The following is a 25301-nucleotide window of genomic DNA, read 5'->3' as shown; positions in this document are numbered from 1 at the left end:
CCTAGAAGTCCTGCCCCTCCATTCAAAGATGTGATACACCTAGAAGTCCTACCCCTCCATTCAAAGATGTCACACACCTAGAAGTCCTGCCCCTCCATTCAAAGATGTCACACACCTAGAAGTCCTACCCCTCCATTCAAAGATATCACACACCTAGAAGTCCTGCCCCTCCATTCAAAGATGTGATACACCTAGAAGTCCTACCCCTCCAATCAAAGATGCCACACACCTAGAAGTCCTGCCCCTCCATTCAAAGATGTCACACACCTAGAAGTCCTACCCCTCCATTCAAAGATATCACACACCTAGAAGTCCTGCCCCTCCATTCAAAGATGTGATACACCTAGAAGTCCTACCCCTCCATTCAAAGATATCACACACCTAGAAGTCCTACCCCTCCATTCAAAGATGTCACACACCTAGAAGTCCTGCCCCTCCATTCAAAGATGTCACACACCTAGAAGTCCTACCCCTCCATTCAAAGATGTCACACACCTAGAAGTCCTGCCCCTCCATTCAAAGATGTGATACACCTAGAAGTCCTACCCCTCCAATCAAAGATGTCACACACCTAGAAGTCCTGCCCATCCATTCAAAGATATCACACACCTAGAAGTCCTACCCCTCCATTCAAAGATGTTACACACCTAGAAGTCCTGCCCCTCCATTCAAAGATGTCACACACCTAGAAGTCCTACCCCTCCAATCAAAGATGTCACACACCTAGAAGTCCTACCCCTCCATTCAAAGATGTCACACACCTAGAAGTCCTACCCCTCCATTCAAAGATGTCACACACCTAGAAGTCCTGCCCCTCCATTCAAAGATATCACACACCTAGAAGTCCTGCCCCTCCATTCAAAGATATCACACACCTAGAAGTCCTACCCCTCCATTCAAAGATGTCACACACCTAGAAGTCCTGCCCCTCCATTCAAAGATATCACACACCTAGAAGTCCTACCCCTCCATTCAAAGATGTCACACACCTAGAAGTCCTGCCCCTCCATTCAAAGATATCACACACCTAGAAGTCCTGCCCCTCCATTCAAAGATGTCACACACCTAGAAGTCCTACCCCTCCAATCAAAGATGCAAATGAAACAATGTTTTCGGTCTCATGACATTGGGTCTCTCCTAAATGGATTTTCTGGATCCACCACTGTAGTAGCACTCTTATTAAAAAAAACTAACACTGTGCTGGTGTGTCCATGATAGCGTGCGTGAACCTTCATTGGATATAAGCACGAAAATAAAGTTGAAATGAATGAGATACCGTGCGTATATTAAATTGGTGAAGGTTTACCATGAACCAAATGAAATAACCGGTGTACGTCAAGTGTCGGTCAAACGTACCTATTGGGTTTCATGTTCATGTTTCATTTTATTTCCCAATACACGTAATCTAACCCAGAATGAGTGCACCACTATGTTTAGTGGTAAGTATATGTAAGCCAACTATTCGGACTGGTTCTTCATAACTAGTACATGCTTTTCAACTACTGTGGTATGTGTGGAAGTGTATAATTTATAAAGGTTAACATGGTAATAAAAGTAGCAGCGATTTTTCTTTGAATCTAATCAGTTTTGGACAAGATATCCTGGTAAGCAGAGCCCCATGCTCATGGTGGCATGTTTGAACCTTAATAGAATGTCATCACTAAAATGCATTATATCCTCATCCGATTCAGATGCGGGAAAATCAGTGTTCTTATAAAAATTGTGTTGCTTGTTTGAAGGCTATTTTTGTGATTATGTCCACTTAAGGTTCAAGCATGCTAACCTGGGGACATACCTGTAGCGATCTGACATTGCCCCACCGAGTTGTTAATGCCTGAAACGTAATAGTACTCTAGGTACCTTACATTCCGCAATTATGTTATTACCTAATGATCCTTACAACACATGACGGCTTGATATCCCACATACACTTGTACAACAGATAGCGACAAACATAACAGATGGTAGTTCTTTTTCAGCTACTACAGATGTTGAATCCTATAACAGCTAGCGGCAGCAACTGCAATGCTAAATGTAGTTACTGCAGATAGCGTTGTTACTGCAGATCGCTGTCGCTCACTGTTGTGTTGAGGAACGAATCGTCAAACTACATTGGACACAGATGAATAATTCTTTTTCGGGAGTGACAATTACATCAAAAACATCACTTAATGTCTGTGTAGCACTGGGCCCATCTTTGAATTGTGTATAAATTGCTGTTCTCTGAAACCGTCCACTTTTATGCTTGAAATTTTCTTTACAGCACGCACATTCCATCACAGAAACACAAAATGAAACTAATCCATGTTGTAACGTCGCTTGGTATGAGGCAGCCCCTGTAACTTTGTGCAAGGCTGAATCACCCAGTGGGTGATCACGTGACCTACGTCACGATATAGGTCGGCAAACTTTGTAATGTGTGGGACGGAGTGTCACAAAGTCTAGCTGAATGTGGGTGCTGTCGGATTTCTTTCTGTAGTGTATGTATTAGTGATTAATATGTGGATTTAAAAAAAAAATCAATTAATTTAAAAATGATCGATGTAAAGGTATTTGACGTCAAACATAGAGTTATTGTGCACAGAACCCGCGAATTTCATTCTGGGACCGTAAAAATTGTAACAGCCCAAAAGAGGGACTGACCGTGAGAATAAACATTTTAAGTATGTTTCATCCCAGTTGTCAAAATTGAAAAAAAAAAAGTAAACACGTGTTAACTTCAAGAATTATAAAATGGTGCTCAATTTCCGTCATATTAATTTAAAACGATTCAACATCGCTAATTTCCGTAAGTTTTTATCGCGAGTGACAAATGAACATGATTTCACCAGGGACATAAATTTTATAATAATTGGTACTGAGTTTGTTATTCTATTTATTACCTCAGCTATTTTGTCTATAAAAGCCTTTATTTTTGACACACATGCACATACATGTATAGAAACGATGTCAACCACTTTATGCACTGATATGAGTATTGATATAACTTTGTAGTTTCTATATACATGAACGTGTAGCCGATGTAGGCTATATCGAAAATAAAGGCTTTAAAAATACTCCAAATAGCTGGGGTAATAAATAGAATATCAAACTCGGTACCAGTTATTATCAAATTTATGTCCTTTGTGAAATAATTTTCACTCGAGACATAAATTTGATAATGACTGGTAAATCGTTTATTATCCTCTATTTATCCTATAACTTACCCATGATATCCATGTCATAAACCCATGTGATAATTTACTTTATTAACCTGGTTAATAATGGTATGCAAATTTGCAAGGTCTCTAGGTAATGTGTTGCTGTGAATGGGTCACTTGCTTACAAGCCAACAAGACCTGTGTACCTGAGCGTAACGTTTTCAAAGATTTGTTTAAAATGCTTGACGTCAAACTAATCTGTGCTAATCGTGATGATGTCAGATTATCGATGGCGGCAACTTTAGTACTGTGATTTACTAAACAATTAATTAGAAGGTTATTTTAGAAGTGTTATAGGATAAATAGAATTCGCTACTCGTGTTTTTTAATATGTAAAATATCAACCTCGTCTAGTTAATCAGTATTTGTCTCGGCAGAGCCTCGACATGTACCGATTAACATAGACTCGGTTGAAATTTTCCATATTAAAAAATACTCATGACGATAACTTTAGGCGATAACTCTGATTATTATTAGCAGTAAAATTGTATTAACTTTAAAGTAGGGCTAATTAATTTTAAATTTTGGTTAGTAAATTTTTAAAAATTCTAGAAGCCCTGATAGAGCCCTGCTGTATATGGTAATTTTAGTTGTGTGTTTTTTCCTCAGGGAAACCAGTCACATCATATCAAGATGAAGAAGGGGATAGGTCGTGGAGTTTCCCAGCTTCCGGTTCCCAAAGCGTCGAAAGGTAGTCCACTGGCCGCCAGTTCACACCTCGCCAAGGGCCGTGGCAGTCATGCTCGGTCGGCCGAAGACATCCCGCGACACATCAGTCTGAGTGTGGGACCAAGTCCCGTGTCTTCTCCAAACAGACGAGCCATTTCTCCCGGCAGTGAGCAGCGTAAGGGTTTGTCTCCCCTTAGGACCCAAAGTAAGTATTCGTTTTTATTCTTAAAGAAATGTTTGTTCACTATTGCATCGTGATTAAAGGAGGGGCCTGGTATGCATATTCAGTGATCAACAAGTATAATCGTATAGTTAATAAAACGGTTAAATGTGATGGCTATTATATATAACGGGCGCAGCCATTTTGTACCATCCCAGTGAATACGCCCTCTGGCGAGCTGGTGGTTACGTAATGCCTAACGTGTCACGTTAGGAATTAGTCTTCGAACTTTAGAAACAAGATATACTTGATTTTTGCGGATGCATCACAATGTTCTGTAATAATATCCACCCTTGTAAGCCAGCACCAATTATATATTATTTTTCAATACAAAATAAACCACCATTGTCATAGTCTTATTCAACTTACTGTGCTAGCACAACACATATGCTATTCAACCTGGGTCATACCTACACACTGCAGAATTCTCTCCCTTGCCGCACAATGCTATCCTTGCACGGGCTACCTGTAACTTCATTCTCAATTCTGCAGTCCACCTGTTAACACCTGTTAAGCTTTGGCAAAAAGTTTTCTTTACTTGTAATTTTGTGTTTGTTTTTTGGTTGAACTTGACATACGGTTGGTAGTTGGGAATTCTGTGTTGAATTTACCATGTCCGACGCGAGTTCGTTGACAGCTAGCGCACGGAAAGTTTGTGCGCGTGATAGTTGTCCATTTCCTTTACGACGTAAAGACACACACGTGTTGTGTTCGGACTGTCGGTCTTGTTCTCAAGACCGTCAGTGTGATATCTGCGCCACATGGTCTCCTGACCAGTGGGTTCGGTTCGGTTCGCAGACTCAGGTTTCGGGTACCAGCAAAATCTTGTCGTCTGCTTCGGCAGTAGTCGGCAAGTCGGACTTAGTGGGTAGGTCCCATAAGTCTGTAGACACTTCGAAAAGTGTCTGGAAAGGGGGGAAACACAAGGGTGTTTCGTCGTCGGTCCGTGTTACGAGTACAGTTACAGATACTTCGGGAGTGCCCCCCCAGGCTCCTATTGTGACCGTGGTACGTGAGCCGTCTTCGTTAGTGACGGCGCCTTCTTCTGTTTGTGTGGCTTCATCGCGGGCGTCGCCATCGTCGTTACGGTTACCTTTACAAACAGAAGGGGGGCAGGGTGGAGTTATCGCGGCACCGGTTTTGACGACTTCATCGGTTACCGAGCACATGCACTCCGTTGTGCATAGGTCCACTGCTTCGTCCGCAGAGCAGGTGGCCCCGACTTTGCCTTCGATTGCTGACAGTCGCTTCGGCACCTCAGCATTCTCAAGGCCCGAGGAGAGTTCTGCCAGTTTGCTTCGAACTGAGCCAGTTGTTCCGATGCCGGGATCCGTCTCTGATGGCATCCCGACCGATGTTTACCATTGGGTGGAGGACTCATCCCGTTTGGGTCCTCTGTTTGCATATGTTTACCCCAAGGGTCCGGTGACTTCGGTAGCAACGGACATCTCCTCACAGTTTGCACTGTCTTTGGTCCCTACCTCTTCAACTTTACTCGATAGAGGACGAGGTTCGCGCAGATACCTCTCGGCTGGGGGTACTCTGTGGCCGCAAACTCCGACCGTTCCGCACTTGGCGCAGGAACGACCGTTAGGCTTTCAGGAAACGTTGTTTCGGAGTTTTGTGGAATTTTTGAACGCTTCGCCTCAGTTGGGATCATTGCTTTCGCAGACGGGACCGTCGGGTGCGGCTCCCATTCCTCTCCCCCCCCCCCCCCCCCCCCTGGTTTTCCGCCAAAACCAGCAGAAACTGCGTCTCTACAGCAGTTTGATGATGCAGTTAGGGATTGTCGTTCGGTTCCTATTGTTTCCGTCTCGGGAGACGCTGCCCCAGGGGCGTCTCGATTAGGGGGAGGAGTCCATATAGATCTTCGGGATCCATTGGACAGTGACCTGGCTTCAGAGGAAGCGTCGGTTGTCCAGACCGGATTCTGTCGCTGACCCAGCTCTCTCTCACTTCGGTTCGGAGGTAGAGGAGGAGTGCGATTATCCGGCAGTTCTGGCTTTTGTCAGGGACCAGGTCCGACATGTATGCGGGGACGCTATACCTCAGTTTGAGGCCCAGCCTACATTCAAGGGTGTCTCCTTCGGGAACCGTTCTTTGAATTTGGTCACTCCTCGTGAGGAGTCGGGTTTACCACTTGCACAGGAGGCGCACAGTTCACTTTGTGACATTGATGTGTTGATCACTGGCAGTGATCGTATCCTGGGTGTGGGTGTTGATGAGTACCCAACGGCACTGCCTACGGGGAAAATCTTAACGGGAGCGCGCATTTTTCGTGCCGACTGCTATGAGACGTTGGGGGCGGATTTTCTCGAACATCCGGCGGTCGTTCCCGCTAGTGTCCGAGCCGCTTGTTCCCCATCGCCGCATGTGTCATTGCCAATCGCGGATCTGGAATCGTTCGAACGGCTGGTTGAGTCGATGTTCCAGGTTAATAACCATTTAGGTACGTTCCTATTTGGCTTGGATAAGGCTGTCGAGAGCCTTCCCGCAATGGCGAAATGCTGTTTGGAGGCTGCGTCAAAAGCCTCTAAGCATATCGCTCAGTTATCTGGCCGATTATTTGCGAACAGTCTTTTGTTACGGCGTGACCATTACCTGGCGGTTTGAGTGCGTCAAACGTTGCGAAGACGTTTTTTCGTACACGTTCGGTATGGGAAAATTTACTTTTCGGTCCCGATTTTAATATTGTCCTAGACAAGGATTTGTTGCGACCAGTCCCGAACACTCGACCCTCAACCTCTGGTAAACGTCGGTCCATGTTTTCAGGGTTCAAGCCGCCTCCTGTGAAAAAGGCTGCTTTTTTACAGTCGGCTCAGATCCCTAGGGTTCCTGACACTAGGAGGCAACCAGGTAACGACCCGTCTTCCGCTAAGCGAGGACGCCAACGTCGTACTGTGTTCCGTTCTCAGTCCACCAAAGGCGTTGCGCCTACGGGTGGTAAGTGGTTGGGGTGAGGGTACGTGAACGATCGGCAGTTGCTTTCGGAGGTAGCGTTAGCAACCATACCCGTGGGGGGCAGGCTCCGCCATTTCCTTCGAAATTGGTGCAAGCTGCCTGGTCTCGACCCCTGGGTTCTGTCGGTCGTTCGACACGGTTACAAAATACCCTTTTCTTCGAGCCCCCCTCTTACTTCCACTCCGAGAATGTCGCCGTTACCGTCCGCGGATCGGCGCGTATTAGTGGAGAGTATGATTGCCAAAGGGGCCATCCAGAGAGTCAGTCTGGACACTCCGGGATTTTATTCTCATCTTTTCTTCACCTGGAAGAAAAATGGGGAATGGAGACCGATCCTAAATTTGAAGCCACTGAACGTCTACGTCGATGTTCCTTCCATGAAAATGGAAACGGTTCATTCGGTCCGGAACCTGCTTCAAATTGGGGAGTGGGCTGCGTCGATCAATCTGAAAGACGCATACCTCCATGTCACGGTGCACAAGGCGTTTTGGAAGTTTCTGCGCTTCCTGTTCGACGGGAAAGCGTACGAGTTTCATGTGCTCCCGTTCGGTTTGGCGACGAGTACCCATGCTTTTACACGTGTGGTAAAAGCGGTGGTAGGTCATGTTCATTTGTTAGGGGTTCGAATGCATACCTATCTGGACGATTGGTTGATCCCAGCTTCGTCGCAACAGGAGTATCAGACCATTGTCGGGTTGGTTTTGGACACAATCCTCCAATTGGGTTTTATTCCCAATTGGGTGAAATCGGAGGTAACGCCGGCTCAGATTTTCACATATCTCGGAGTGGTCTTCGATCTTGTGGTAGCGTCGGTTCGTCCCACCGATGCGCGTATCCACAATTTCCAAACGTCGGCGCGACGTTTGATGGGGGAGCAAAGTACTACGGTACGAAATCTCCACGTGGTGTTGGGCCACCTCGAATCTCTGGCCTCATTGATCGTGCGGTTCAGACGATTCAAATGACCACTCCAGTGGCATTTGTCCCCACGGTGGGACAGTCACAATTGGGACACGATAGTGCCTCTGGGCCCATGGTTCACTCATCTGATACTCATCCGATACAGGAGTGCCTGTCGGACAAGTGCATGTCCCTATCGGTTCCGTTGCAACCCCCTGCTCCGGATCTGATCCTGTTCACGGATGCGTCGCTGCACGGGTATGGGGCGCATCTGTTGGATCAACACGTTTCAGGGGTATGGAATCTCTCCGAGAGGAAGCTTCATATCAACTGTTTGGAGATGGAGGCAGTGCATCGTGCCTGTCTTCATTTCCGGTGTGTTCTTCGACACCGTCAAATTCTGTTGAGATGCGACAATAGGTCGGTAGTGGCATATCTCAATCGTTGGGGGGAACCAAATCAAAGACTTTGAGGAGTCGCAAAGCTCTTGCGATTTTGGAATTCTGCGACCAACTAGGGACCATTCTGTGGGCGAAACACATTCCTTCATCGGTGAATGTGTTAGTAGATGCCCTCAGTCGACATACCCCTGTTCAGACGGAGTGGATGTTGAACAAAGGGGTGGTCGCAGCAGTTCTTCGGGTGTGGGGCAGTCCACAGGTGGACATGTTTGCCACACGGTTGAACAACCAATTGCCGGTGTTCGTGTCCCCGGCGTTGGAATACGAGGCGTTAAGTATGGATTGGACGGGACTGGATTTTTATGCCTTCCCTCCTCCTATCTTACTCGGCAAGGTGTTGACCAAAGTGGTCCAGGAACCTTGTCACGTGACGTTGATAGCTCCTCTGTGGGAGCCCTGGTTTCCACAGCTACTGTCACTGTTAGTGGCAGTCCCGTTCCGGTTACCAGTGTTGTCCGATCTACTCAGCCAGCGACTGAGTCAGACGGTGTGGCATCCGAAGCCGGAGGTCTTCCGGCTTCACGCATGGAGGTTATCAGGGCTTCCTTGCGATGCAGAGGTTTTTCGACAAGAATTGCGCATCTCGTCTCTTCAGCAAAGCGCAAATCTACCGAGTCGGTTTATCAGTGTCACTGGCGTATGTGGGTTCGTTGGGCGAACGCACGGGATTTCGATCCCTTATCGACTACTGTCAACGATTTAGCGGAGTACTTTCTGGCGTTGGTCCAAGAAAGGAAACTTAAAGTCACGACAGTGAAAAGTCACAGAGCTGCGATTTTCACTACTCTTAAACAGTGTGGATGTCGTGACTTTCTACGAACTTGGTGTTGTATGATTTACTTAAATCATTACAATCCACGGTTGAACGACCTTCCATTATTCCGAAATGGAATGTCTTTCTGGTGTTACATGCTCTTAAGGGTTTGTCTTATGAGCCGTTGAGGTTTGCTAGTCTTCGTGACTTGACGTGGAAGACTCTGTTTCTGGTTTCACTGGCAGCTTGTCGTCGGATCAGTGAGATACATGCTTTTTTGCATGACTTGGTTGATTACAATTCGGACGGGTCTGTCACTTTACGTACTGACCCTATCTTTGTTGCTAAAAACCAGTCTCCGGGGGAAGAGTTTCCACCTACTGTCATTCACAGTTTATCTCGTACACTGTCATCTGATAACTCAGATAGACTTCTTTGCCCGGTGAGAGCATTGAAGTATTATTTGGAGCATACGAAAAACCGGCGGCAGGGTAAAAAGAGATTGTTTATTTCTTATACCATTAGGCCGGGTGATGTCACAAAAAATGCTTTGTCTCGATGGATGCTACCATCAAGCTAGCATATGAGATGGCGGGTGATCATGTGTTACGGAATTTCTCTGTTAAACCACATGAGATCCGAGCCATTTCTGCTTCCCTGAATTTTCATGACTCTTTAGATATTATAACGGTCATGAATGCAGGGGTTTGGAAAGGACGGCACACTTTTGACCGTTTCTATTTCCGGGATATGGCGGTTGGTCCTGAAGGTACGCGTAGGATCCAGACAGTCATTGCGGCTCAACACGTCGTGTCTGTGCGCAGGGCAACGGAAAGGGGTCGACCTCTTTTCCGTCTGACTGCCATCAATTCACGCTTCGGACATGTTTAACACTCCACCCTTTTCTGAGGGATGGGTTTTTTTTGTAGTGTTGTCTACCGTTTCCTCTCCCTGGGGAGATGTTTTTCCTCCCTTTCATGGGGATGAGTTTTTCTTTTGGGAAGCCCCTTTTTATTCCCAAAAGTTTTTTTTTTTTACTCCTTGTTACCGTATATCATGGTTCGTCCTATCTCCATGTCATTACTTCAAAGGAGCTTTTTGGGTACGGGTAAGTCCTCTATTTTCTTACCTCCTCCCATTAATGTTGAATTCATGTGCTCTAACGGTGTCATTGCACGTCCGTTATAGCATATTTGTTGTGCTAGCACAGTAAGTTGAATAAGACTATTAGAAAATTTGTTTCTAATTTTCATTATTATTCATACTTACCTAGTGCTAGCACAACAGACTATACCTCCCACCCACCCCTATGAGGCTTTCCCTCGGTGGGTGGACTTTGAACCGAGAATGAAGTTACAGATAGCCCGTGCAAGGATAGCATTGCGCATATCCGGCAAGGAAGAGAATTCTGCAGTGTGTAGGTATGACTCAGGTTGAATAGCATATTTGTTGTCCTAGCACTAGGTAAGTATGAATAATAATGAAAATTAGAATTTTTTTCTTCTAAAAGTGTTGAAATAACTGTATTATGATTCGTACATAAATTAACCCACATACTGAAACAATAATTGGAGTGTTTTCTTGGTTAATTGGTCTTTTCTTTTCGTGGCGTGTACCTGTGGTTCCTGATTGTCAGGTGTATATTTAGACGGTCTCCAGACATTGTGTGATAACAGCACGGATACACCTCAAATCATAATGGACATTACCAACAATTACCAACAATTAAGTAGACTTTCCCATTTAAAATCACAAAACTGACCAATTACATCGTCCCAAAGAAAAGAAAAGTATCACTTGGGTATTGTGAGTGGTCGTTTTTGCTCGAACGTGTTCTACCAATAGGCGTAATAATATGCATTTTTTCTTTGGGTTTTTAAAAAAAGAAAAATACTATAACTCCATTTCGTTCTGTTGGTGTAACCTGAAATATATTTAGTTAAATAGTTTATTATACTATCAAGTCGTTTACAAGTCAGGTTGATGTCGTAAATTAGAGCGTTTGTTTACATTGCATAGACAAGATGGATGGAGCTGACGTCACTTCGCCCCAAGCTATACCACCGGACGTCACAAAAACGAAACAAAATGGCTGCCCCCAGTTAGCAGGAATAATCATGTTTTTTTTATTAACTCTAGAATTACGTGTTTTTCATTTGTTAAAGTGTCAGTATGTGTTGGTGGTCCGGGTATGCATCTTTCCAACACATAAGGCTCTTGTTTGAGTTGTCCCTACCTTTAACTATATATAGTATGTATTCAAGTTCAGAATCATTTCACAATTCTAAAATGTGCCTGGTATGATCATTATACCAATATTGGTTAAGTAACATTAAATTCACACAAATTGCCAATTGGTAACATGCATGTGATGTTTTACGTTCTAAAATTAAAAGTTGAATACTTCAGGATCCTTGGAACCTTTTTCACATATTCCAAAAATGCATGTATTAAAATGTTATAAAACTGATTTTTGGAAATTTGGAATGTCATTCTACTAAAAAACCATAGTAAAAGTGTAGTACTACTTAATACATTACTAATAGTAAAACAATTGTAAAACCCATAAATGGTTTACACAGCTAATCAGTTCTCAGAATTTACTGTTAACAACACAACTTGTTATATTGTGTTTTGGTTACATTTTTCCTCACATCTTTTTTCAGCCTCCCAGATTGGAGTTCGCTACATCACGGAGGACCTGATTAAGAAAATCTCAAAGGAAGAAAACTTTGACCGGATCACCAACCTGAATCTGACGCTGGCCAAAGAAGGCATGAAAAAAATAAAGGTGAGTGAACACGATCAGGTTTGTTGTAATGGCTACAGCCTTAACTTAGGTTCAGGATCAAGTTTGGTCAATATAACATTTGCCTGATGTGATTTAATCGAAGGATCCACATCCCTCTATGGACCCTTTCTCTGATTGGGTTTTATCCACATCCCTCTATGGACTCGTTCTCTGATTGGGTTTTATCCACATCCCTCTATGGACTCGTTCTCTGATTGGGTTTTATCCGCATCCCTCTATGGACCCTTTCTCTGATTGGGTTTTATCCGCATCCCTCTATGAACTCATTCTCTGATTGGGTTTTATCCACATCCCTCTATGGACCCTTTCTCTGATTGGGTTTTATCCACATCCCTCTATGGACCCTTTCTCTGATTGGGTTTTATCCACATCCCTCTATGGACTCATTCTCTGATTGGGTTTTATCCACATCCCTCTATGGACCCTTTCTCTGATTGGGTTTTATCCACATCCCTCTATGGACCCTTTCTCTGATTGGGTTTTATCCACATCCCTCTATGGACTCATTCTCTGATTGGGTTTTATCCACATCCCTCTATGGACTCATTCTCTGATTGGGTTTTATCCACATCCCTCTATGGACCCTTTCTCTGATTGGGTTTTTCCTGCCCCATCCAGACATTATCCATGCACTTGATTGAAACAACAATTTATTTGGACAAATGAAAATATTGGCAGACAAGTACTTTTCTACATGTACTTGTCGGGTGGACTAGTGAACAATTTTGTTTATTTCTATCACTGCTAGTGGTGGTGTTAAACAAAACACATTCAGGCCATAGGATTTGAAATTTCAATGAAACACTTGTTTGGTTTTGTGCCTTATCAACATGGGAACCCATCGGAAACTTTTAAAAATAATAATTATATTTATCCTATAACTTACCCATGATATTCATGTCATAAACCCATGTGATAAATTAGTTTATTAACCTGGTTAATTAATAATGGTATGCAAATGTGCACGGTCTTTAGGTAATGTGATACTGTGGGTGGGTCATCTGTTTACTAGCCAACAAGACCTGTATACCTGAGCATAATGTTTACAAAGATTTAGTTAAAATGCGTGACATCAAACTCATTTGTGCTAATCGTGATGACATCATATTACCGATGGCGGCAACTTTAGTACTGTGTTATAGGATAAATAGAATTCGCTACTCATGTTTTTTTAAATTAAAATATCAACCTCGTCTAATTAATAGGCATTTGTCTCAGCAGAGCCTCAACAAATACTGCTTAAGATAGACTCGGTTGATATTTTCCATATTACAAAACACTCATGACGAATCCTCTATGTATTATTTTCATTGAATAGTCGTACTCAATATAATAGTCATGGGACATTGTTTTTCGGTTCCGTGATATTACTGACACGGTGCCAGAAACGATTTGTACTGTGAAATCTGAGGGCCTGCAAATTTAACTCTATCTTTGGTTACAAACACACCTGGGATAGTTAACTGTATCTTTGGTTACAAACACACCTGGGATAGTTAACTGTATCTTTGGTTACAAACACACCTGGGATTGTTAACTGTATCTTTGGTTACAAACACACCTGGGATAGTTAACTGTATCTTTGGTTACAAACACACCTGGGATAGTTAACTGTATCTTTGGTTACAAACACACCTGGGATAGTTAACTGTATCTTTGGTTACAAACACACCTGGGATAGTTTTCACAATTTAACTTTATCTTTGGTTACAAACACACCTGGGATAGTTTTCACAATTTAACTTTATCTTTGGTTACAAACACACCTGGGATAATTTTCACAATTAACTTTATCTTTGGTTACAAACACACCTGGGATAGTTTTCACAATTTAACTTTATCTTTGGTTACAAACACACCTGGGATAGTTTTCACAATTAAACTTTATATTTTGTTACAAACACACCTGGGATAGTTTTCACAATTTAACTTTATCTTTGGCTACAAACACACCTGGGATAGTTTTCACAATTTAACTTTATCTTTGGCTAAAAACACACCTGGGATAGTTTTCACAAACCAACAAGTAAACTCTGATGGTCATAGGTGGCCAGCTAGAAAATGTTCAACCAATCGGGCTGTCTGTATGGATGTAACTGAACCAATAACAAGGGACAATATTTTAAAATCTTGAGTAACCAGAGATCGATTATGAAAATTATACTCAGTCAGCCCCTGCAATTGCCCATGGCAGTCGGCAATGCCGTGGAGATTGCTGTGGGGGTTTTAGTCCTCTTTGCCTTGGACTATTGAGGGTGTTAGTCCTCTTTGCCTTGGACTATTGAGGGTGTTAGTCCTCTTTGCCTTGGACTATTGAGGGTTTTAGTCCTCTTTGCCTTGGACTATTGAGGGTGTTAGTCCTCTTTGCCTTGGACTATTGAGGGTTTTAGTCCTCTTTGCCTTGGACTATTGAGGGTTTTAGTCCTCTTTGCCTTGGACTATTGAGGGTTTTAGTCCTCTTTGCCTTGGACTATTGAGGGTTTTAGTCCTCTTTGCCTTGGACTATTGAGGGTTTTAGATCTTTTTGCCTTGGACTATTGAGGGTGTTAGTCCTCTTTGCCTTGGACTATTGAGGGTTTTAGTCCTCTTTGCCTTGGACTATTGAGGGTTTTAGTCCTCTTTGCCTTGGACTATTGAGGGTTTTAGTCCTCTTTGCCTTGGACTATTGAGGGTGTTAGTCCTCTTTGCCTTGGACTATTGAGGGTTTTAGTCCTCTTTGCCTTGGACTATTGAGGGTTTTAGTCCTCTTTGCCTTGGACTATTGAGGGTTTTAGTCCTCTTTGCCTTGGACTATTGAGGGTTTTAGATCTTTTTGCCTTGACTGGACTATTGAGGGTGTTAGTCCTCTTTGCCTTGGACTATTGAGGGTTTTAGTCCTCTTTGCCTTGGACTATTGAGGGTGTTAGTCCTCTTTGCCTTGGACTATTGAGGGTGTTAGTCCTCTTTGCCTTGGACTATTGAGGGTTTTAGTCCTCTTTGCCTTGGACTATTGAGGGTTTTAGTCCTCTTTGCCTTGGACTATTGAGGGTTTTAGTCCTCTTTGCCTTGGACTATTGAGGGTTTTAGTCCTCTTTGCCTTGGACTATTGAGGGTGTTAGTCCTCTTTGCCTTGGACTATTGAGGGTTTTAGTCCTCTTTGCCTTGGACTATTGAGGGTTTTAGTCCTCTTTGCCTTGGACTATTGAGGGTGTTAGTCCTCTTTGCCTTGGACTATTGAGGGTTTTAGTCCTCTTTGCCTTGGACTATTGAGGGTTTTAGTCCTCTTTGCCTTGGACTATTGAGGGTGTTAGTCCTCTTTGCCTTGGACTATTGAGGGTGTTAGTCCTCTTTGCCTTGGACTATTGAGGGTTTTAGTCCTCTTTGCCTTGGACTATTGAGGGTGTTAGTCCTCTTTGCCTTGGACTATTGAGGGTTTTATTTTCAAGGTTTTGCCGTGGACATTTTCTTAATTGCAGGGGTTGCTCAGTGTAGAAATTAAAAATAAATAGGTTGCAACCGTTAATTTTAAAGCCTAACAGTTCATTGCATGACTGATTGGTAGTTCGTGTGAATTTAAAGTTATGTAAGTAACACACAATCACAACTGTGGTTTGTATGAAATATTGTGTCTGAACAATTGAGAATCCTAGTAGATACTTTAAAAGACTCTTCTAGTGAGTTGAGCTGCATATATTTATAGACTTAAAAAGCCATTTGGTTATAAAATACGGGTACAGTCGGGGAATATTTTGTTTTCATAATCTTGAAAATTAGCGAAAAGCCCATATTTCTAGTGAATTTAAAATTGATGAGCAATTACTGTTTAATGCTTTAAAAATGTGTAGTGATCTCTAAAACTTTCGTAATGTATCGCAATGCGATACTGAGCAAAATGTTCCCTGACAGTGACAGTGACAGAATAAATGTATTTGCATATTATATTGCTGCACAATGTATTTAACAATATATAATATTTTAAATTATTACATTGAAAACCATGTTTGATTTCATACTACATGTAATTGCTGAATTAAAAATGAACTTTGATGACAAACAGACAGGTGTATGAAAAGAACTACTGCTGTGAATAATATCTGTTGTGAGATCATGTTGATTCAAATTTGGACATATTCAAGACTTGACAGATCTACGTAAACATACACACAGCAGGGCTGATTCATTTTCACATTTACACAGTGTCTATCTGCCCTCATACACCAGTAGGAGAATCAGAGGAATATCAACAAATAACAATCAGTGTAATTGTATTTCACTTTATCAACACTTCTGAGAGTGCTAATCCCTGTTGACACATTTATAATGGACTCTTTCAACACTCCAGCACTTGAGCACAAAAACAGGCTCACACACTGTCTGGTGGTGTCATGTTATTATACAAGGAATTTATCTGTAAAGTTCCACAACTATAAAAGACAGAACAATTTTTGACTTGCCCAGGCAATTATAATTGGGTTATATCCCAGTTAAGATAATACCATGAGTTATAACACATGTACTGTGTTAACATTGATCAGTATTATGTATGTTATGTCACATTTTGTTTTGTGGACAGAGTTGAGACTGCATGTTGTTGTTTATTTTTTTCTCTATTTGTTTTAGCTAGTTATTTCTTTTCACAAAATATTTAAAGCAGTAATACTTTATGTATCGGTAATTAAACTTTCAAAATATAGGACATACCGGTATGTTTAATATTTAAACATATTGAATAGATAGTCTGTTTCTGTTTTACACATGATGCACCATTTCTTGATACTTGTAAAAGTTTGTTTTTTATTTAACAACGCCGCTAGAGCACATTGATTTTTTATCTTATCATCGGCTATTGGACGTCAAACATATGGTCATTCTGACACTGTTTTTAGAGGAAACCCTCTGTCGCCACATAGGCTACTCTTTTTACGACAGGCAGCAAGGGATCTTTTATTTGCGCTTCCCACAGGCAGGATAGCACAAACCATGGCCTTTGTTGAACCAGTTATGGATCACTGGTAGGTGCACGTGATTTACACCTACCCATTGAGCCTTGCGGAGCACTCACTCAGGGTTTGGAGTCGGTATCTCGATTAAAAATCCCATGCCTTGTCTTATTTCAGTACATTAAAAACTTTGCTTATTTCAGTACATTAAAAACTTGTCTTATTTCAGTACATTAAAAACTTGGATTATTTCAGTACATTAAAAACTTGTCTTATTTCAGTACATTAAAAACCTGTCTTATTTCAGTACATTGAGAACTTGGCTTATATTTCAGTACATTAAAAACTTGGCATATTTCAGTGCATAAAAAACTTGGCATATTTCAGTACATTAAAAACTTGTCTTATTTCAGTACATAAAAAACTTGGCATATTTCAGTACATTGAGAAATTGGCATATTTCAGTACATTAAAAACTTGTCTTATTTCAGTACATTGAGAACTTGGAGCGCCTGCGGAAGCTGCAGGTGTTGAACCTGAGTAACAACATGATTGAGAAGGTAGAGCGCCTCGACAAGCTGCTGCGGCTGAAGGAGTTGAACCTGTCATACAACAGCATCGTCAAGATCGAGGGACTCGAGAACCTCGTCAGCCTCCAGCTCCTCAACGTCAACGGCAACCTGATCGAACACATCCCGCCATGGCTGCCCAAGAGGCTCAAAGCTCTGCGCAAGCTCTGTGTTGCGAAAAACAGTCTCGCTTCGGTGGGTACAGTTAATGGACTTTTTCATGACTAATTCATGAAATATTAATGAACTCATGAATATAATTTCTTACACACCCATTGGTGACAACATCATTTGTTATTTTTTTTATAACAAATATAGTGTTAACACACATACGTGTAATAACATTTTAAAGACATACGTCTGGCTGCTACTAGGTGATGACCAGGTCACCAATGCCATACCATCTAATGAAAAAAAAAGCACAGTCAAATCGATCACTCTGTGAGGAACTGTTTTTGTTTAGCTGATGGAGGGTTTGTAATTGTTTTTAGCTGACAGAGGTTTCTAAATGTTTTTAGCTGACAGAGGTTTCTAAATGTTTTTAGCTGACGGAGGTTTCTAACTGTTTTTGTTAACTGACAGGTTTTCTGAATGTTTTTAGCTGATGGAGGTTTTCTGAATGTTTTTAGCTGATGGAGGTTTTCTGAATGTTTTTAGCTGATGAAGGTTTTCTGAATGTTTTTAGCTGATGGAGGTTTTCTAAATGTTGTTAACTGACTGAGGTTTTCTAAATGTTGTTAACTGACTGAGGTTTTCTGAATGTTTTTAGCTGATGGAGGTTTTCTGAATGTTTTTAGCTGATGGAGGTTTTCTAAATGTTTTTAACTGACTGAGGTTTTCTAAATGTTGTTAACTGACTGAGGTTTTCTAAATGTTGTTAACTGATTGAGGTTTTCTGAATGTTTTTGTTCAACTGAGGTTTTCTAAATGTTGTTAACTGACTGAGGTTTTCTAAATGTTGTTAACTGACTGAGGTTTTCTGAATGTTTTTTGCTGATGGAGGTTTTCTGAATGTTTTTAGCTGGAGGTTTTCTAAATGTTTTTAACTGACTGAGGTTTTCTAAATGTTGTTAACTGACTGAGTTTTTCTAAATGTTGTTAACTGACTGAGGTTTTCTGAATGTTTTTGTTCAACTGAGGTTTTCTAAATGTTGTTAACTGACTGAGGTTTTCTAAATGTTGTTAACTGACTGAGGTTTTCTAAATGTTGTTAACTGACTGAGGTTTTCTGAATGTTTTTATCTGATGGAGGTTTTCTGAATGTTTTTAGCTGATGGAGGTTTTCTAAATGTTGTTAACTAACTGAGGTTTTCTAAATGTTGTTAACTGACTGAGGTTTTCTGAATGTTTTTAGCTGATGGAGGTTTTCTGAATGTTTTTAGCTGATGGAGGTTTTCTAAATGTTGTTAACTGACTTGAGGTTTTCTAAATGTTTTTAACTGACTGAGGTTTTCTAAATGTTGTTAACTGACTGAGGTTTTCTAAATGTTGTTAACTGATTGAGGTTTTCTCAATGTTTTTGTTCAACTGAGGTTTTCTAAATGTTGTTAACTGACTGAGGTTTTCTAAATGTTGTTAACTGACTGAGGTTTTCTGAATGTTATTAGCTGATGGAGGTTTTCTGAATGTTTTTAGCTGATGGAGGTTTTCTAAATGTTGTTAACTGACTGAGGTTTTCTAAATGTTTTTAACTGACTGAGGTTTTCTAAATGTTGTTAACTGACTGAGGTTTTCTAAATGTTGTTAACTAACTGAGGTTTTCTAAATATTGTTAACTGACTGAGGTTTTCTGAATGTTTTTGTTCAACTGAGGTTTTCTAAATGTTGTTAACTGACTGAGGTTTTCTAAATGTTGTTAACTGACTGAGGTTTTCTAAATGTTGTTAACTGACTGAGGGTTTCTGAATGTTTTTAGCTGATGGAGGTTTTCTGAATGTTTTTAGCTGATGGAGGTTTTCTAAATGTTGTTAACTGACTGAGGTTTTCTAAATGTTTTTAACTGACTGAAGTTTTCTAAATGTTGTTAACTGACTGAGGTTTTCTAAATGTTGTTAACTGACTGAGGTTTTCTACATGTTGTTAACTGTCTGAGGTTTTCTAAATGTTGTTAGCTGACTGAGGTTTTCTAAATGTTGTTAACTGACTGAGGTTTCTGAATGTTTTTGTTGAACTGAGGTTTTCTAAATGTTAACTGACTGAGGTTTTCTAAATGTTTTTAACTGACTGAGGTTTTCTAAATGTTGTTAACTGACTGAGGTTTTCTAAATGTTTTTGTTCAACTGAGGTTTTCTAAATGTTGTTAACTGACTGAGGTTTTCTAAATGTTGTTAACTGACTGAGGTTTTCTGAATGTTTTTGTTCAACTGAGGTTTTCTAACTGTTTCCAGCTGACGGAGGTATCGAAGCTGAAGGTACTGTGCGACCTGACCCAGCTGGACGTGTCAGACAACCCGCTCTCCGACCTGCCTCACTCGCGGTTCTTCATCATCTTCCACCTGCGCACCGTCGAGATCCTCAACGGACACGGCGTCGGCAACCAGGAACGAGACCACGCTGAGCAACGGTTTGCGCAGGGTACATATAGTCATGTGCATTCATTATATACTCATTATCATATATTTATGAATATTCATTATACATTCATGTATATTCATTAGTCCCCTATAGGTTTAGGGCTAGACCTGGGTTGCTATTTTTGTTCGCCAATCTTCAATTTCTTTGGCCAGTCTAAATATGTATTCGCCAACTACATTGGCATTTCAGTTTTTACTCTTGTGCTTTATGATAATAAAGTATATGCTAAACCAACCCCAGAAATTAGGAAAATGTCCATGGCAAAAAAAAAACCATGCCATAGAAAAAACCCTGAATATAGTCCAAGGCAAAAAAGCGCTGTGGAGACAACTCAACAGCATTGCCGATTGCCATGCAGACTGAACAACTCAACAGCATTGCCGATTGCCATGGAGACTGAACAACTCAACAGCATTGCCGATTGCCATGGAGACTGAACAACTCAACAGCATTGCCGATTGCCATAGGCAAATGCAGGGGTTGCTAAAATATGTTTATTATATTTATTATTCAGTTTATGTCGTTTATGACATTGTTTTAGGGGCTCTATTTTTCTACTCGTCTAATAGTGGAATGCTGCTGATGTGTAGGGCGGGCCATAGCCTAGTGATAAAGGGGCTCACTTGATGCACGGTCGGTTTGAGATCGATACCCGTTGGTAGGCCCAATGGGCTATTTCTTGTTCCAGCCAGTGTACTGTGATGGTATATCAAAGGCCGTGGTATGTGCATATAAGAGATCCATTGCTACTAATGGGAAAATGTAGCAGGTTTTCTCTAAGAATATATGTCAAAATTACCATATATTTAACATCCAATAGCTGATGAATAATAAATCAATGTGCTCTAGTGGTGTCGTTAAACAAAACAAACTTTTGTTTTTCATTATATAGTCATGTATATTCATTATAATATATTTATGAATATTCATTATGCATTCAGGTATATTCATTATTAGTCTCCTCTAGGTTTCATCTCTGTCCTTTCATCTGTTTGTCCACCCATCTGTCCGACATAGTTTTTCAGGTGGGTTTTTTTTATAATTCCTCGAGGTATTGAGGTGAAAATTTGTGTATAGTTTTATTATGTACTGTTTCAGATCAAGTTTAACTTTCATGGCCATTTACACTTTTATCACAAAATTATAGCCCTTGAACATAGGAGATACGAATAATTTAAAACCTAATTATTTATTTCAGAGGAGCTGGAGAGAGTTAAAAAACAGCTAGAACAGGAGATGAAGAGGTATATTTTAAGGATAATCTAGAATGTAATTACTTATTACAGAGGAGCTGGAGAGAGTTGAGAAACAGCTGGAACAGGAGGAGGTGAGGAGTCGTAGACTGGAGGAGAGTCAGAACCAGTCGCTCCACGAAAAATCTTTGCAGGAAGCCATGACGAAGGAGCTCAAGGAGCGGGACAGACGGATACAGGAGCGGGTCAAGGAGCTCGAGCGGGAACTCAATGCCAAATCAGACTTGGTAACAATGCTCTACTTGTAATATCATTTATACATCATATATTTACTAAACTACTTGGTTATTAATGTGTGGAACACACTTCCAGGGCACAACTTAAAACTTACAAGAACAATGGACATGCAGGAGATGGCCCAAAAGTGCTCTACAAATGACCGAAGTAGCAACTATCGTACTACCAGCTAATTTTGGGGTTTTATCAAAGTATGGGTCCTGACTAGCTCCTGGGTAAAAAATAGCCAGAATACCTGTGGGGGAACATGGTCAAATTATGTCATCAATATTGTAAGCTCTATTTTGATACTTTTGCATCTATTTCAATAGTTACCATAGTTTGACATCCAATAGCCGGTGTATTTTTCATGCTGGGGTGTCGTTAAACATTCATTCATTCATTCATTCATTCATTCATTCTATTCCGATAGTCTTTATTCTCTTTAGTTGCTTGGCATTTTAAGCCTTTACTAAGTGTGGAAGAAATGTTATAATATAGTTTAAAAACAACATTTATTAATTTGTGGGTATTAATACATGTTAGAGAGTGCTTCCAATATGGCTGTCTCCAGGTCAATAATGCTGTTTCTTAGCGATGATAAAGTTAGACTTACTAAATTTAAGCTGTGGAAGCTTGTCTGGTTATAGCTAATACAATGCCTTGATTACTAATACAAATTAATTTTAAAAACATTGCATCATATTTTGGATCCTGATATTTAGTGTCTGATTGTATCTAATTCCTTGCCCCTAAATATTTTTAGTTTAGACCAAATAATTGTGATCCTAGGTGGCATGGGTGCTGAGATATTGGTACTAATAGGTTTTCTTATCTTGAAAATCCAAGTTAGCCATCATAATCTAATTTGAGCAAGTGGTTCATGTTAAGAGTTAAAAATTGTGGTACTGGGCAACTTATAGACGGAGTTTGATGCTTTTATCTGGAACGTCTACATCATTTTACTGGGCTGCTTGAAAATATACTAAATACGGTCGCCATTTTAATGACATCATTTGAGCATGTTCCTCCACAGGAATTCTGGGTAATTTTTACCTGTAAGATATTCAGGATTGTCAAGAAATACCAAACTTAGCTGGTAGTACGGTAGTTGCCACTTGACCCCCAAAATGGGCCTCAATCTGCACGCCTACCACTAATGAACATGTTGTATAATTGATTTATTTCAGTATGTTCCAGTCGTTTTAATTTTTTTCACATTTTATTATTTTCGAAAAAAAATTGATAAACACATTAAATGTTAATATAAGTAGACCTTGCTACAACATATTTTATCCTTAATGCAAACAATATCTGTGTGCTTATTGTAAAGTGTATTGTGTTTGTCTATTGTAAAGTGTGTTGTGTCTGTAGTAAAGTGTGTTGTGTCTATAGTTACAGTAAAGTGTGTTGTGTGTGTCTATTGTAAAGTGTGTTGTGTTTGTCTATTGTAAAGTGTGTTGTGTCTATAGTAAAGTGTGCTGTGTCTGTAGTAAAGTGTGTTGTGTCTAGTAAAATATTGTGTCTGTAGTAAAGTGTTTGTGGTGTCTATAGTAAAGTGTTGTGTCTGTAGTAAAGTGTGTTGTGTCTAGTCTATAGTAAAGTGTGTTGTGTCTGTAGTAAAGTGTTGTGTCTATAGTAAAGTGTGTTGTGTCTAGTAAAGTGGGTTGTGTCTGTAGTAAAGTGTTTGTGGTGTCTATAGTAAAGTGTGTTGTGTCTGTAGTAAAGTGTTTGTGGAGTCTATAGTAAAGTGTGTTGTGTCTGTAGTAAAGTGTTTGTGGAGTCTATAGTAAAGTGTGTTGTGTCTGTAGTAAAGTGTTTGTGGTGTCTATTGTAAAGTGTGTTGTGTCTATAGTAAAGTGTGTTGTGTCTATAGAAAAGTGTGTTGTGTCTATAGTAAAGTGTGTTGTGTCTGTATTAAAGTGTTTGTGGTGTCTATAGTAAAGTGTGTTATGTCTGTAGTAAAGTGTATTGTGTCTATAGTAAAGTGTTGTGTCTGTAGTAAAGTGTGTTGTGTCTGTAGTAAAGTGTTTGTGGTGTCTATAGTAAAGTGTGATGTGTTGTAAAGCGTGTTGTGTCTATAATAAAGTGTGTCGTGTCTGTAGTAAAGTGTTTGTGGTGACTATAGTAAAGTGTGTTGTGTCTGTAGTAAAGTGTGTTGTGTCTGTAGTAAAGTGTGTTGTGTCTGTAGTAAAGTGTGTTATGTCTGTAGTAAAGTGTATTGTGTCTATAGTAAAGTGTGTTGTGTCTGTAGTAAAGTGTGTTGTGTCTGTAGTAAAGTGTTTGTGGTGTCTATAGTAAAGTGTGATGTGTTGTAAAGCGCGTTGTGTCTGTAGTAAAGTGTGTCGTGTCTGTAGTAAAGTGTTTGTGGTGTCTATAGTAAAGTGTGTTGTGTCTATAGTAAAGTGTGTTGTGTCTGTAGTAAAGTGTGTTGTGTCTATAGTAAAGTGTTTGTGGTGTCTATAGTAAAGTGTGTTGTGTCTGTAGTAAAGTGTGTTGTGTCTGTAGTAAAGTGTGTTGTGTCTAGTAAAGTGTTTGTGGTGTCTATAGTAAAGTGTGTTGTGTCTGTAGTAAAGTGTTTGTGGTGTCTATAGTAAAGTGTGTTGTGTCTGTAGTAAAGTGTGTTGTGTCTATAGTAAAGTGTGTTGTGTCTGTAGTAAAGTGTGTTGTCTGTAGTAAAGTGTGTTGTGTGTATTAGTGAAGTGTGTGTTGTGTCTATAGTAAAGTGTGTTGTGTCTATAGTAAAGTGTGTTGTGTTGTGTTTGACAGTTGAGGAAGAAGACGGAGGAACTGAACCGTGCATGTGAGAAACACTACCAGCTGGAACAGGAGCTCGCGTTCTACAAAATCGACTCCAAGTTCGAGAGTCTCGGGGAGGTGCCTCGTCCGGAGGGAGAGGTCTGTAGTCGTGTAGTACATAGTTTAAACACATAGTGTCACAGATTGAGAGTCTCGGGGAGGGAGAGGTCTGCAGTCATGTAGTACATAGTTTAAACACATAGTGTCACAGATTGAGAGTCTGAGGGGTGTCTCGCCCGGAGGGAGAGGTCTGCAGTCGTGTAGTACATAGTTTAAACACATAGTGTCACAGATTGAGAGTCTGAGGGGTGTCTCGCCCGGAGGGAGAGGTCTGCAGTCGTGTAGTACATAGTTTAAACACAGTGTCACAGATTGAGAGTCTGAGGGGTGTCTCGCCCGGAGGGAGAGGTCTGCAGTCGTGTAGTACATAGTTTAAACACATAGTGTCACAGATTGAGAGTCTGAGGGGTGTCTCGCCCGGAGGGAGAGGTCTGTAGTCGTGTAGTACATAGTTTAAACACATAGTGTCACAGATTGAGAGTCTGAGGGGTGTCTCGCTCGGAGGGAGAGGTCTGTAGTCGTGTAGTACATAGTTTAAACACATAGTGTCACAGATTGAGAGTCTGAGGGGTGTCTCGCCCGGAGGGAGAGGTCTGCAGTCATGTAGTACATAGTTTAAACACATAGTGTTACAGATTGAGAGTCTGAGGGGTGTCTCACCCAGAGGGAGAGGTCTGCAGTCTTGTAGTACATACTTTAAACACATAGTGTCACAGATTGAAAGTCGGAGGGGTGTCTCGCCCGGAGGGAGAGGTCTGTAGTTGTGTAGTACATAGTTTAAGCACATACATGTAGTGTCACAGATTGAGAGTCTGAGGGGTGTCTCGCCCGGAGGGAGAGGTCTGTAGTCGTGTAGTACATAGTTTAAACACATAGTGTCACAGATTGAGAGTCTGAGGGGTGTCTCGCCCGGAGGGAGAGGTCTGTAGTCGTG

The 25301-nt window shown here is 41.0% G+C and overlaps 1 protein-coding gene across 1 annotated transcript in view; it reads left to right on the top strand.

Annotated features, from left to right (window-relative positions):
- LOC121383875 (centriolin-like) overlaps positions 1-25301 on the top strand; it is a 154603-nt gene that overhangs the window by 10695 nt on the left and 118607 nt on the right. Inside the window, exons 2-7 of the mRNA XM_041513972.1 lie at positions 3810-4074; positions 11832-11956; positions 17388-17660; positions 19853-20039; positions 21326-21519; positions 24278-24406. Of these exons, the coding sequence (XP_041369906.1) occupies positions 3834-4074; positions 11832-11956; positions 17388-17660; positions 19853-20039; positions 21326-21519; positions 24278-24406 (1149 nt within the window). The 5' untranslated portion in view covers positions 3810-3833. The remainder of the gene's footprint in view (positions 1-3809; positions 4075-11831; positions 11957-17387; positions 17661-19852; positions 20040-21325; positions 21520-24277; positions 24407-25301) is intronic.

The sequence above is a fragment of the Gigantopelta aegis genome, chromosome 10, assembly GCF_016097555.1.
Source record: "Gigantopelta aegis isolate Gae_Host chromosome 10, Gae_host_genome, whole genome shotgun sequence".
Taxonomy (NCBI): domain Eukaryota; kingdom Metazoa; phylum Mollusca; class Gastropoda; order Neomphalida; family Peltospiridae; genus Gigantopelta; species Gigantopelta aegis.
This window is presented reverse-complemented; position numbering and strand designations above follow the sequence as displayed.